This window comes from Miniopterus schreibersii (assembly GCF_964146895.1).
Source record: "Miniopterus schreibersii genome assembly, chromosome: X".
In the NCBI taxonomy this organism is placed as follows: domain Eukaryota; kingdom Metazoa; phylum Chordata; class Mammalia; order Chiroptera; family Miniopteridae; genus Miniopterus; species Miniopterus schreibersii.
Window position 1 is genome coordinate 25812357 of NC_138104.1, and position 14906 is coordinate 25827262.

A 14906-nucleotide genomic window follows, 5' to 3' on the forward strand; every position below is an offset into this window, starting at 1 on the left:
ATTTCAAGCATCTTGACAATACCACAGGTAAAACAAGCATGCAGAGATATAAATTGAGCACAAAAATAGGGCTATGGATATTCTCAAGATACATGTGTGGTAGAAATCTTGGTTCATTTCAGACAAATCTCTTACCCTAGAGGTATGGGGAAGAGTAAATGGGAGTGGATAGGATAGAAACTGGTGCAATTGGTCCATGCTTTAAGAAAGCATATCAAAAGAAAAAAATCAAACAAAATGAGTGATTATTTAAAGGAAATGTACAACAAGTAAAAAACCATTTAATATATTACAGTGATTTGATTCTCAAGAATGGCTTGCCTATTGTTTTTCAGGAACATAGTTGTAAAAAGTAAAATACACTTCATAATGTGGGCAAATGTGGGCAAGAGCACCAGAAAAATTCTGGTCAAATAGAATTATGGAGAACCAAAATATTATGCTGTAACACAGGGCTGTAAGGATCTATTTAAATATATTCTGACCTGTTCTCAATGGACTAAGAGGATAAATTACATCACTAAGTCAGGATGAACATTGATTCTGGAAAATATCTGCATCTATTAAATGGAAAGATTCCTCTAAGAAATAACGCAACTTTTAAAAACTAGAAAACAAAAAGAGAATGGCAATTTTAACAAGGCAATTTTCATTGTCATATTTTCAAGAGAGCCTTTTTAGAAGCTGGATAAGATAGGTCTTGCAAGATTTTTAAAAATGTCCTGTAGAATCTCAAAATTATCTCCACACTTGGGGTGGCTTGAAAAAAAAATGAAACAACAGCACACATCTAACAACATACATTGATTTGGCACCTGTCATCTCTCATTTTATCCTCTGAGGCAAACACCATTTTGCAGAAGAGGAAAAGCAATGTCATGTCCTGCACGAATATTTATCCAATCCTTCAATTATTCGGTTCTAATTATAATTTAGTTGGTTTCCTAGTTACTGGTTATAATTTGCCTGGATTACTGGTTACTTCCTCCTAACCCGACCTTATGAGCACTTCAAGGCACGGAGCTGAATTTATGTCTTTGCACCCTGGCATTCCATGCAGCACCTACTAGGCTCTTAAGGTTGAATAAATGAAAGAATTGGTCAAATGCAATTTAACAAGACATGAGAATGGGACTAAAATGCAAAGTTTCGAATTCTTCCCTCTTTCTGCTACACCACACTGCTTAAATTAAGCCTGGTCCACCACTTTAAGGCCACAATACCAAACTAGAAATTGTCAAGAAAAAGAGCTCTGGTCTTCCCAATGTCGAGAACTTTGAATACCCCCATTCCAGACGTGCGGTCTCAAAATCAAATTCTTTGGTGGCTTTAAACACTTGAGCAAGAAGCAGTTCTTGATTTGTAAATCAAAGAATTGAAGGCTGGATGGATTAGGCGGGAAGAGTTAAACTTCCGTTTGTTTAATTGGTTTGCTTATAATCAGGGCTTTGAAAGAAAGGGCAGCGCCATACACTCAGGACAGGAGTAAATTGCGTAGGTTACTTCGAGAGAGAAGCCCAAGGATTGAAACCTTGGTGACAAAGTAAAATATGCTAAATTGGGAGAGGTCAGCAATTTGTGAGACCTCCCCTTTGCCCTCCCCCCAACTCCCGTATCTCTCATTTGAAGCCAGTCTTTCTGGAAGTGATGGGGCTCCTTCCTTTCTCACCATCCTCCCTGCACCCCGCCCCGCCCCGCACACGCTTACACTCCACAGGGTGGTGATTATCAACAGGGGTTTGTGAAAACAGTTAGGTCCACAACCGCGAACTGGCCCCGGTCACCAGCCTAAATGCGACCTGTCGAGGTCTAGCACTCGTCATCAGCCCCCTCCCCCACGAGAAGCGACAGGGAAGGTACTGTGCCTCAGAAAGAACCCGTCCTCCCTGTCGCTGCCCCATACAAAGAGTAACTGCTGATCCAGGGGTGCATTCTCAGGACTCGGGGAGGGAAACGCAAAGGTCGTGTCGGGGAAGAACCCCAGTCCCTCCGCCAAGGGTTTAGGATCCGGCGGCGGGTGGCGACGAGTAACTGTTCTCCTCACCGCCTTCTAAGTACCGGCGATTCCGGCCCCGAGGCGGGTGAGGGTGGGAACAACTTACCTGTGAGCCCCCCTCCGCCGTCCTCCCCGTAGCCCCGACGCCGTTGCAGCACGAAGTAGTCGTTGGACCTTTCCATCAGCCACAGCTTCAGTGCATTTTTCAGGAGCACCTCCTCAGGCTTCAGCCACATCGCCGAGAACTTTGTGCCGCTCGCAAGCAGCGACCTAAATCCCCTCTTCACCTCACCCTCCACCCGTCTTCCCCCCTCTACTTTGCCTCCTACCAAATCTTCCTCAGGCGGCAGCAGCTGAGGTTCAGGTTTTCCACACTTCCCCCAACCCTCCTCTCCCACGTAGGCAGCGAAATTGCCAATTCCCTCCCACAGCGCTACTGCTGGACTGGGAAATAGTCCCGCTTCTTCATTTCTGGGAATTGTAGTTTCCTACCCGCTTTCCTGTACTCACGTCACTGGAGCTCGGGACTACACTTCCCACAATCCACTGGAGTGAAAACTAGGTGGGGGTGCTTTCAAAGTGGGTCCCGCCACCAGTTAAGTGTATTTTGCGTAACTAAAATTTAAAGCGATTTTTTTTGTCCAAATAAGTGAGCCCCAGGTATGAAAGTGTTTCTTCTTGTCATCCTTTTACAGCCGAGAGTGTTAAACTACAGAAAACAAAGTTTCTGGAGTTTTGTAGTAAGGAATGGCCCATTCTTGGAAGCGGCAGTAGCACCAACTAACATTTGATGAGCTCTTACTGTGTACTATGGAGATTTCGCGGACTATTTCACGTAATCCTTACGGAAGTCTTGCGGATAGATCTTATTCCCCATTTTGTACGTAAGTAAACAAAAGCGCAGATGGGTGAGTGGACTTATCCAAGGTCACACAATAAGTGGAATCATATGACTCCTTGTCTAATTCAAAACCTTCCTTAGATTAAGCTCTTTCTCCCCTTACAGGAAAAATATAAAACCTCCAGAAGCCACGTAGTTTTCTTCACAGCGCGTGCCCTTCCTTTCCCCCACTGCCGCCCCAATCAGTTTAACTACTGCAATCGGCCACAAAATGTCGTCGTTGGCTTTCCTTTTCAGGATCTAAATAATTTGTGAGCAATATTTTTTTCTTTCTTAAGCTCTTTAAGAAAAATCACCACCACCCTTTTAGGGCAGCCTTCACCTCTTTGTACCTTGGCCATAATACACAGCTGCTTAAACATTAAGGCGAATGAGTTCAGTGATTTTCATGACATTGCGGTGAGGAATTATTTGAGGGACCTTTTTTTATTTATTTTGATAACTAAGCCCACCAAAATTAAAGAGTGCACTAAAAGGGAGGACAGGTTTATAAGAAGGAAGGCGTTGGGAGGCAATGTACAAATAATCAGGGGCTCTTGACAAGCTATTTTGAGAATGAAGCCTCAAGGCCATTTGGCAAGAAAATGGGGTGGGGCACACCCAAAGCCTAGTCCTGGAGCCAAAGAACTCTGCCTAGGAGCAGCCTCTGTGGCTTAAACTTCTCAAGATGTGGGCCAGCTCAAGGGAGACAGATGTGTGCTACAAGCAGAAATTTTTCTTGGGGGTGAGAAAAGGGTCAATTTGCAATTTTCTTCTAAAAGGCAGTAAGGGGGGGGGGGGGTGCGGGAAGAGATTAAGCAAAGAACTGTATATGCATATATGCGTAACCCATGGACACAAACAACAGTGTGGTGAAGGCCTGGGAGGAGTGGGCTTAGGGGTAGAGGGGCTTAGTGGGGGTGGGGAGGGACATCTGTAATACTTTAAATAAAGGTAAAAAAATTTAAAAAGTCAGTAAGTAGTCCCATGGCAGCTTTCTGGAGAGGATGGGAAGAGGCGGTCTTCCCTGAGTCCAAACTACAATGTATCCCTGGGAAGAAGCCTTCCCAATTTGAATGTGTACTAAAGAAAATAATTCCGTTTCCTAGTGAAAGATCAATAAATGTAGCAAATGTAGAGAGATGTGAGGTGTCTTCCTTTTCTTTTACTTTTTTCTCTTTTTTTTTTTCTTTTCTTTTTTCTTTTCTTTCTCTTCTTTTCTCTTTCTAATCTTGCCTTCCCTTTTTTTATTTCCTTACTCATCAAACCACATTCTTTCCTAATATCCTTAAATGTTAGAGTTGTGGCAAGTACTGTCCAGAACTGGATGGTTCCTCTGCCTCTTTATTCTGCAACTCCACCAGATATGCCAACGTGTTCCCCGCTTTTAGCTCAGTAGGGGCATTTAGAAAGTTCCTGCTTTAGTAAACATTTCATTAATTATGTAAAGAAATATTTTTTTGAAATTAAATTACTCCTGTGATACAAATTTTGGCTTGATTATAAACTATATTTCAAGCCTTTGAAAATCAAAGTATTTTTCTGAAAGTATTTTTAAAAAACAGAGCATGTCACTCTATTTAATATTCAATTGTGTACATTAATATAATTTGTTTTTAGGGAAGAACTGGAATTACAAACTGCTTTAGATATCATTGCTGATACCATACTAGAAATTTGAGAGGGGGGGGATATTTAATCCTCATTAATAAATACACATTTTTCCATCCTTACTTTACAGATGAAGAACAGGAGGCTCAGAGAAGTTAAGTAACTTCCCTAAGATCACATAGCTAAAGAAATAGCAGAGCTGGAATTTGAACCTAGATTTGTATAATGCAAACCATGGCACTATCCTACATATGCATATGGGCTATAAATACCTCAAATACAACATGTCCAAAGCCAAATTTTCCCCCCCCAATATCCCCCCGCCCAAGGTTGTTTCTCCTACTAGGTTCTCATAGCTCAGAGCACCATTTACCAAGATGCTCAAACTAAGAACCTTGGAATAATCTTAAACTTTTTACTCTCACCATTTCCTCCCTCCCCCCCCTCGCTTCCTCCCTGCCTTACACACACACACATAAACCCAAACCTGTACTTCTTTTATATAAGTCCATCCCATTTTCCTATTATTGCTTCAGATTAGCCCCACATCAGTTTCCTGCTATACTATTATAGTAGCTTCCCAACTGTCTGCTTCTATACTTGTTTTCTGATCTAAGCTACATAATTATGGACACAATGGTATACCATGCATAGATTTATCTAGAGGTCAGTCTTCCAGCCAATTCAGCCTTCTAAATCATAGCCTCAGCACCTAAGTAAAAATGTGCTAGGAAATCCCAGATAGCAATTCCAAACCCTGTGCCATGGAAAAGCTAAGGCTGACTCCCAAGATTTTACTGACTTATTTGAAATGAATTTCAAAAGCTTAGTTGATGCTTTATAGTCTACAGCAGCTTTTGAAGCAGTAAGATTCAAGACAGGAGGAGCACTCCTAGAGAACCATTTAAGACTTTGCTACTCAAAATGGGGAGCCCAGGCCAGCAACACCTGCCATCACCCAGGATCTTGTAGAAATTCAGAATCTCAGACTCCATTCCAGACTTGATGAATGAAAGTGTGCTTTTTTTTTTTTAAATCTTCACCTGAGAACATTCTTTCTATTGCTTTCCAGAGAGAGTGGGAGAAAGAGAGAAACATCCATGTCAGAGAGACACATCGACCAGCTGCCTCCCGCATATGCCCCGATTGGGGCCAGCGATCGAGCCCGCAATAGAGGCCCGTGCCCTGGGCCAGAACTGAACCCAGGACCCTTCAGTCCGCAGGCTGATGCTCTAGCCACTGAGCCAAACCGGCCAGGGCCAGAGTGTTCATTTTAACAAGATCCCCAGATAATATGTGGGTACATTAAAGTTTTAGATGCACTAATTTAAAGCAAATTGGGTATTTGAAAAACTGTACAATAAATTGGAGGTGATTAATCACGTTTCCATTAAGACAATCATAGGCATCTTTTAAAAAATAAGCTCGATTAATGAATTTTAGCCGACTAACTTGCTTTTTAAAAAATATTCTATCAAGATATGCCCATTGCCCGGCCGGGAGTGGCTCAGCGGTTGAGCGTCGACCTAGGATGCAGGCGATCGGGGTTCGATTCCCGGTCAGGGCACGTGCCCAGGTTGCGGGCTGGACCCCAGTCAGGGGGATGCAGGAGGCAGCCGATCAATGACTCTCTCATCATTGATGTTTCTATCTCTCTCTCCCTCTCCTTTCTTCTTTCTGAAATCAATAAAGATATATTAAAAAAAAAAAAAAAAAAAAGACATGCCCATTAAAATTTTCTAATGCAGTGGTTAAGAATGGAGATATTAGTTGGAGGAGAACTTGCCACTAGCTTTTTATGTTAAATCGTATTTTATATACTACTCTATTAAAATCTAGGTATGCCCACAAGTGTCTTACATATCATGAGATCATATGTTTCTGTAGAAAAAAGTTAAGAACTAATGGGTACAGTTTTTCAAACATTTCACTGAATTAGTTCTAAAGAAGAAGATAATGAACATTTATCTCAGGTCAAAGGGCCTGCCATAATCATGAATTTCTTTTAAGTCTTATGTATTATGTAAACGTAAATTTTGTAATAATATGTTTTAAAATATTTTAAAAATCCACTACAAACAGTAAAGGTGATGAGTGAAGTAAATAACTCAAACTGTGTTATAGCCTAAGGCAATCAAATTTTTCCAGATGTTATAGAACTGAATTAAAATATTTAGTAAATGAACCAAAACCAGATATAGGGGGGAAGAAGGAATATTCCCAGCATTCCAATGGTATCTTTAAATGTATTTTTATTGATTTACCTGGGAACCATGTATATTCCTATTTACAAGATAATATGGCTTTACTTCTGATAAACTTACAAATGAATTCTCAGAAAACCCCTCTTTTTTTAAGTTAGAGACTCCATATATTTACAAATATGTCTACTGCCATTTAAAGGTATCAGCTTATATTTTGATTATTATGTGAGAGTCATAAAGTCTGTTGTTCAAACTATATATTTTTATTATAAAAAGATAATAGCTGGAAGAAAATTCACAAGTGACATGAAACTCCTCTCCTTTGTATGTACCTAAGAGAATCAAACATACACAAATACTTGTGCTTGAATGGTCATAGTACCATTATCCATAATGCCCCAAAAGTGGGAACAACCCAAGTGTTCATTAACTGATGAACGGATAACCAATGTAGAATATCAATACAATGGGATATATTACTTATCAATGAAAAGGAATGAAGTACTGATGCATTCTTCAATATGGATGAACTTTGAAAGTATTAGGCTAATAAAATTTTTAAAAAAATACCACAAGGCATTACTTACCCACTTAAGTAAAATACATTAATTTACTTATCCTTAAAAAAAAAGAAAAGAAAGTATTAGGCTAAGTGGAAGAAGCCATTCAGAAAAGACCACATATTGTCTGATTCCATTTATATGAAATGTCCAGTATTGGCAAATCTATAGAAACAGAAAGCAGATAAGTGGTTGCCTGGGGCTGGGAATGGGAGCAGAAATTGACTAGAAATAAATATGAGGGAACTTTTGGTGGTGATAAAATAAAATGTTCTAAAACTGGATTGTGGTAAAAGTTACACAGCTATATACATTTGCTAAACATCACAGAACTGTACATTTAAAATGGGTGAATTTTTATGTAAATTATACTTCAGTGCAGCTGTTAAAATTAAAAAAATTATAAATCACCCTCCCCTTAACTTTCTAAGGATATATGCCAAGTTTATTGTATGTCATCACACATACATACACCTGGCACATTGCCACATAAGACATATGTGTACCCTGGTTTGATGATCATGGTTCTGAGGTATTCCAAGCATCTGTTTATTCTTAACATGTTTGATAAAAGAAAGAGATGCGCTTAACTCATTAACAGCATCCTAACAATCATAATGCCAAAGAGAAGGCTGGAGGAAAAGAAAACTTTAAAGTAATAAAATGGCCTTAAGTCTTGGGTCGTATAAAGATGGACTGGCATCAAGGTCCTTTTCTAACCTTAGTTTTTATTGATCAAATATATCAATTACCTTTTCCTTCCCAAATCCAAGTATATATGAAAAATTAGTATATGATTGTTAAACTAAACACCATACACAAAATTTTATTGGAATATTTTATTTACATTTTATATTTAAAGAGAATCAATACAAATCAGGACATATTTACAGCATTTCAAATCAGTATACAAGAATGCAATGGTTTCATCTGTTCTACATTTCTACATTTAACAAACAAAAAAATACATGTCTGTTCTGCTTTTGCTTAAATTCTGCTGGAATCTGCACTGGAAACAAAACTCTAAAACCAAAGATAAGCCACAAAATACAAATAAAGTGCATTTTTAAATAGCTCTATTTAACTTTGGTGGATGAAGCTTCTAACTTTATATTAAGGCACCTGGAATTATCTCCCCTCCCTCAATTCTTTTTCAAACACCAAGAAAATGCATTCACAAAATTTATAGCTACATGGACAGAATTTTAGTTTACCTAATATAATTTTATCTCATTTAGGTAAAATATAAACTCAATTTTCAAAGTCAACATTGTTTGGAAAACATCTTCTACAGACTGTTTCTGTAGACTAATTCATATACAAAGATCAATTACCAATTTTTGTGTGACATCATTTTCAACTGGTATGATAATTTATATACTCTGCTTCTGAAAATCCCATAAATAAAGTTTAAGAAATAGTTATACAGCAGTTTTGTGAGGAAACTTTTTGTCTATAATTTTGTGTCAAATTAGTGTCACTAATATACCAACCAATCCAGTCCAGTCCATATTCATCTGATAAACTATGCTCGACACTTACATGAAGTACATTTAGCCTAATTTTAAAAAAAGAACAGTTAAAATGATTGTTTTGCTTTAATCTTGTTCTATCAACTTAATGTAGCTTAAATAGACATTTCATGAAGTACTAGTAAGTCTGCATTGCTTTTTACAATACAATTCCAGATCAATATAAGCACCTGGAGAAAAACCCTGACACATATAACCCAAGCTAAAGTAGTAGTATTTTTAATTAAGATACTATTATAAAATAAAATGATTATAGCTACTTCACATTTTATAAGCAACATGTTTTTATAAGAAAATTGTTATAAATGAAAAACATGACTACTTGAAGAGAGTTTTGAATGTTTAAAAATTTTGCTATCACTATTGAGAGGAAACTAGCTTATGAAAAACATAATGAGTTTGTGAAAAAAAGTTAATAGGTTAAATATTTTAAGCCATTTAAGTATAGCATAATATTAGTCATCTCAGCACTTTCAGTATCATTCTTACTTTATTAATTTATCCAGTTCATTAATAGCAAACTAGGCCTTGATTGGCAGTTCTGTTATAACTAAAGGTTCAAGTTTTCTATTGACACAGATTTTATGATTTAATTTCTCGAACAGCAGTCTCTTGAACAGGAGTTTCATCTTCTTCAAAGGTTGGGTTGTCAACATGAGGAACAACATCCACTGCCACAGAACTTGCTTCATGGTTTACCAGCTGTAGATTTTCATCTTTAGAATGAAATAACAATTTTAGGATGATTTTACCCCTCTCTTCTTTCAGACAAAATTCAACTCTCATGTCTAAGATGCCTTTCTTGCCTAATTCCATAATACTCTGATTATTACACTTATTCTGTTTCTTTAATAATTATATGATTTATTCTATGTCTTACTTAAAGTACCTATGGCATTATTATATTAATTTATAATTACTCTTTTTTTATTCACCTGTGTGCTTACTTGTACCTAGATTATAGCCTCATTAAGAGCAAAAGGTATGTCTTCTGCTTCTTTTCTGTCCTAAATATAACAGTTCTTAAACCTAGCTTCGTATTGCAATCACCTGGGCACTTTAAAAAATTACCTATGCTTTTTCAAATGCATAGATAGATAAAGAAAAAAAAAACACCCAGGAAGTTGGGGAGAGTGCCCCAAATGGAATGCAAATGGTAACAAATGAACTTAATCATATTACAGATGAAATATATAACCATCCTGAAGATAATGGAGAAGACTATATCCTTTAAGGCTAAAAACAAAAATAACTGTACCCTAGTTAGTGAAAACGTTTTTCACAGGGTTGTGAGTTAGCAATATTGAAACTATTTTTGTGTGTTCTAGGATGAACAAATAAATAAATATATTGTATATAATGAGAGCCAGGTTTCTCACTGTCAGAGAAATAAATTACAAATAGAGAAAGAGGAAGGCAAGAATAAACTCTGGTATGTTAGATTGTAGATGGATATAACAGTATGAGCTCACTGTGTCTCAGATGGATGGATAGATGATAGATGGATAGATAGATGAATAGATGGGTGTAAATGTGTGTGCATATTTGCATGATTACATATTTCACAATTTTGTTCATAAAAAAGGGTTAATAGCAATGACATCCCAGTAGCAATGAACATATCTAGTACCCAGGTTTCAAAATATTGTTCTTCAATAAAAGGCCCCTTGAAGAAATTGCTGATTCTAGGTCCAGGGCAAAGAGAGTAGAAGATTAACCTAGATTCTAGCCTGGGGTTAGCAAACTATAGTCTGTGAGCCAAATCCAGACCTAAGAGTGGTTTCATACTTTTAAAAGGTTATAAGACAAACAAACAGAAATGCAACAGAGACTTATGACCTTCAAAGTCTAAAATATTTACTATCTAGTCATTTACAGAAAAAGGTTGTGGTGCCAGAAAGTACTAAAAAAAAAAAAAAAAAAAAAAATTGGGCATATTGAAAGAAAACAAACCAACTTGAGAGCGTTCTCAATGACCAAATAAAATCTAGGACAACCTAAGCAATGAATAGAACATAAGAATAATATTATAGAAGAAAAGAAATATCTACAAATCCATGTTATTATAAATAATTAAATAAATAAATAAATGGAAAAGGATAGCTCTTCATCAAAACAGAAGCTTAATTAATGTAGGAAGAAGGATAGAAATTAAAAAATCACCATTAGCACACACTTCGGTAATAACTATTACAAATAAGAAGCACCAATATTTGCTAAAATTAGTGGGTAAAAGTATGATGAGAAACAGGATATTTTCATAGTCTCCAAGTGTTTCTTTATATGATAATAATTACAAAGGGCAAAATAGTAACTTTAAGAGGAGAAGCTTGGCAGACACCACCCTTAACCAACTGAGCAAAGTTCAAACTATCAGTAGTAAGACACAGACATCGTGTGACTCATTATATGATATAAGGAAGAAAAGGGCACATCATTTCTGTGGTATTTTTGCCTAAAATAGAAAAGGACAATGAATTTAATCATTGGGAAACATGAGACAAGTCCAAATTGAGAGGAATTCTACAATATAAATGACAAGTAATCTTCAAAAGTGTCAAGGTCATGAAAGACAAAGACTTAGGAATAGCCACAGACTGAAAACTAAGAAGACATTACAATTAAATGCAATGTAGACCTCAAAAAATTAGGTATAGAAGGAACATACTCAAATATAATAAAAGCCATATATGACAAACCCACAGCTAGTATCTTAATCAACAATGAAAAACTGCAAGCTTTTTCTCTAAAATCAGGAACAAGACAAGTGTGCACACTTTCACCACTCTTATTCAACATAGTATTGGAAATCATAGCCAGAGCAATTAGTCTAGAAAATGAAAAAAGCCCTCAAACTTAAAAAGGAAGAAGTAAAACTGTCTGTTTCTAGATGACATGACCTTATATAAAGAAAATACTAAAGATTCCACCAAAAGACTATTTGAACTAATGAATTCAGTAGAGTTTCAGGAGATAAAATCAACGTACAAAAACCATTAGTGCATTTCTATACACTAACAATGAAATATCTAGGAAATAAAGAAAATCCCATCTACAATAGCATCAAAAACAATAAAATAGTTATGAATTAATTTAACCAAAGAGGTGAAAAATCTGTACAATGAAAATTATAAAACATTGGTGACCAATATTGAAGAATATACAGATAAATGGAAAGATCCCATGTTCATGGATCATCACAATTAATATTATTAAAATGTCCGTACTACTCAAAGCCATCTATAGATCCAGTGTGATCCCTATCAAAATTCCAATGGCATTTTTCACAGAAATATAAAGAAAATCCTGAAATTCATACGGAACCATAAAAGATGCTGAATAGCAAAAGCAACAAAGTGGGAGGCATCACATGTCCTGATTTCAAACTATACTACAAAGCTATAGTAATCAAAACAGTGTGGTACTGGCATAAAAACAGATGCATACATCAATGAACAGAATTGAGAGCCCAGAAATACACCTATGCATATGCAGTCAACTTATTTTTGACAAGGGAGCCAAGAATACTCAATGGGGAAAAGATAGTCTTTTCAATAAATGGTATTGGGTAAATTGTATATTCACATGCAGTACGATGAAACTGGACCCCTACCTTACACCACTCTCCAAAATAAACTCAAAATGGATTAAGGACTTAAAACATAAGAACTGAAACCCTAAAACTCCTAGAAGAAAACATAGGGAAAAAACTCCTTGACATTGGCCTTGCAACAATTTTTTGGCTATGACACCAAAGCACAAGCAACAAAAGCAAAAATCAACAAGTGGGACTATAACAAACTAAAAAGATTGTGCACAGCAAAATAAACAACAGAATGAAGAGGCAACTTATAGAATGAGAGAAAATGTTTGCAAACCATATATCACATAAGGTGTTAATATCCAAAATATATGAGGAACTCATACAACTCAATAGCAAAAAACCCCAAATAATCCAATTAAAACATGGACAGAGGAAATGAATAGATATTTTTCCAAAGAATACATACAAATGGCCAACAATTACATGAAAAGATGCTCCATATCACTAACCATCAGGGAAATGCAAATGAAAACCAAAATGAGATATGGTCTCACACTTGTTAGGATAGGTATTATAAAACAGGCAGGAGATAAGTGTTGGTGAGGATACAGAGAAAAGAAAACCTGCTCAGTTGGTTGGAGTATTGTCCTGATGCGCCAGGGTTGTGGGTTCAATCCCTGGTCAGGGGGTATATAAGAATCAACCAATGAATGCATAAATAAGTGGAACAACAAATGGATCTCTCCTCTCTAAAAAATCAATCAATAAAAAAAATTGTAAAAATCTTTTTAAAAAAGAAAGAAAACCTTAGTGCTATGTTGGTGGCAATGTAAATTGGCACACTATGGAAACAAACAATATCACAGTTCCTCAAAATATTAAAAATATAACTACCATACGATCCAGCAATTCTGGGTATGTATCAGAAGGAAATTATATCACTATCTTGAAGAGATATCTATATTTCCATATTCACTGCAGCATTATTCACAATTGCCAAGACATTGAAACAACTTAAGTGTTCATCGACAGATGAATGGATAAATAAAATGTGATTATATATACAGGGTATTATTCAGCCATGAGAAAAAAGGAAATCCTGCCATTTTCAAGACATGGATAGATCTTGAGGGCATTGTTCTAAGTGAAATAAGTCAGATAGAGAGAGGCAAATACTACATGAGATCACTTATATATGGAATCTAAGGGGGGGAAAGCCAAACTCATAGAAACAGAGTATATTGATAGTTGCCAGGGGCTGGGGAGTAGAGGAAATGTTAGTCAAAGTGTACAAACTTCCAGTTATAAGATTAATAAGTTCTGGGGATGTAATGTTCAGCATGGTGACTATAGATAACAATACTGTATTATATACTTAAAAGTTGCTAAGAGAGTAGATCTTAAATGTTTTCTCCATATGCAAAAATATTTATAATTATGTGAGATGATGGTTTTCTTAACTAACATTAATGTGATAATCATTTTGCAATATATATGTGTATCAAATCATGTTGTACACCTTAAATTTACACAATGTTATATATCAAGTATGTTTATCTCAATAAGGCTGGGGGGGAAAGAATAAAAAAGGAAATGCAATGTGTGGTCCTGGGACAGAAAAAGAATATTATTGGGTCAATTGGTGAAATTTGAGTAACATCTATAGTTTAGTTTATATTTTATCAGTTAATTTTCTGGTTTTGATCATTGTATATGGTTATATAAGATTTTAACTTTTGGAAAGTTGGGTGACAGGTATATAGGCATTCTTCGTACTATTTCTGAAGCTTTTTTGGTCAGCCTGAAATAATTTCAAATTAAAATTAATAAAAATTTAAAAACCTATTCTTGGTCCCCACCCCTCATGGATTCTGATTTAACCATTCTCGGGTAGATCCCAGGAATCAGTAATGTTTAAAGTTTCTTTGGGCGATTCCAATGTACAGCTTGGTTTAAGAACTAAGACCCTTTTTATTTATTTATTTATTTATTTATTTATTTATTTATTTATTTATTTATTGTTAATCCTCACTCAAGGATATTTTTAGAGAGAGTGGAATGGAGGGGGAGAGAAACAGAGAGAGAAACATCAGTGTGAGAGAGACACATCAATTGGTTGCCTCCCACATGTGCCCCAACCAGGGCTAGGGATCCAACCTGCAACCCAGGTCTGTGCCCTTGACTGGGAATCAAACCCATGACCCTTTATTGCACGGGTTGATGCTCTAACCACTGAGCAATGCCGGCCAGGGCTAAGACCCTTATTTAGTGGTTCTCAAAGTATGGTCCCTGGACCAGCAGCATCAGTATCATCTGGGAACTCATTAGAAATAAAAATTCTTTGGCCCCACCCCAGATCTCAGAAACTGGTGGTAGCTTCTCTCTTTTAGCAAACGCTCCAGGTAACTTGATGCATACTTAAAATTGAAAACCAGTGCTGTAACAGAATTTAGCACAATGATAGGACACACAGGCATAAACTAATCAATTACATATTTACAAAGTTATTTAAACAAACAATCAACATAATAATCAATGGTTAATAGGGAAGATACCCAAAGTAGTAATACACAATCACA

At 36.4% G+C, this 14906-nt stretch overlaps 2 protein-coding genes across 3 annotated transcripts in view; both read right to left on the reverse strand.

The window, feature by feature from the left end:
- Nucleotides 1–2384, reverse strand: part of TBC1D8B (TBC1 domain family member 8B) — a 48844-nt gene extending 46460 nt beyond the window's left edge. For both annotated transcript variants that reach the window (XM_081126301.1, XM_081126302.1), the window contains exon 1: nucleotides 2103–2384. In XM_081126301.1, coding sequence (XP_080982427.1) covers nucleotides 2103–2232 — 130 coding nt within the window. In that variant the 5' untranslated portion in view covers nucleotides 2233–2384. The remainder of the gene's footprint in view (nucleotides 1–2102) is intronic.
- Nucleotides 2385–8060: 5676 nt separating this feature from the next.
- Nucleotides 8061–14906, reverse strand: part of RNF128 (ring finger protein 128) — a 70822-nt gene continuing 63976 nt past the window's right edge. Inside the window, exon 7 of the mRNA XM_081125334.1 lies at nucleotides 8061–9499. Within this exon, the coding sequence (XP_080981460.1) occupies nucleotides 9366–9499 (134 nt within the window). The 3' untranslated portion in view covers nucleotides 8061–9365. The remainder of the gene's footprint in view (nucleotides 9500–14906) is intronic.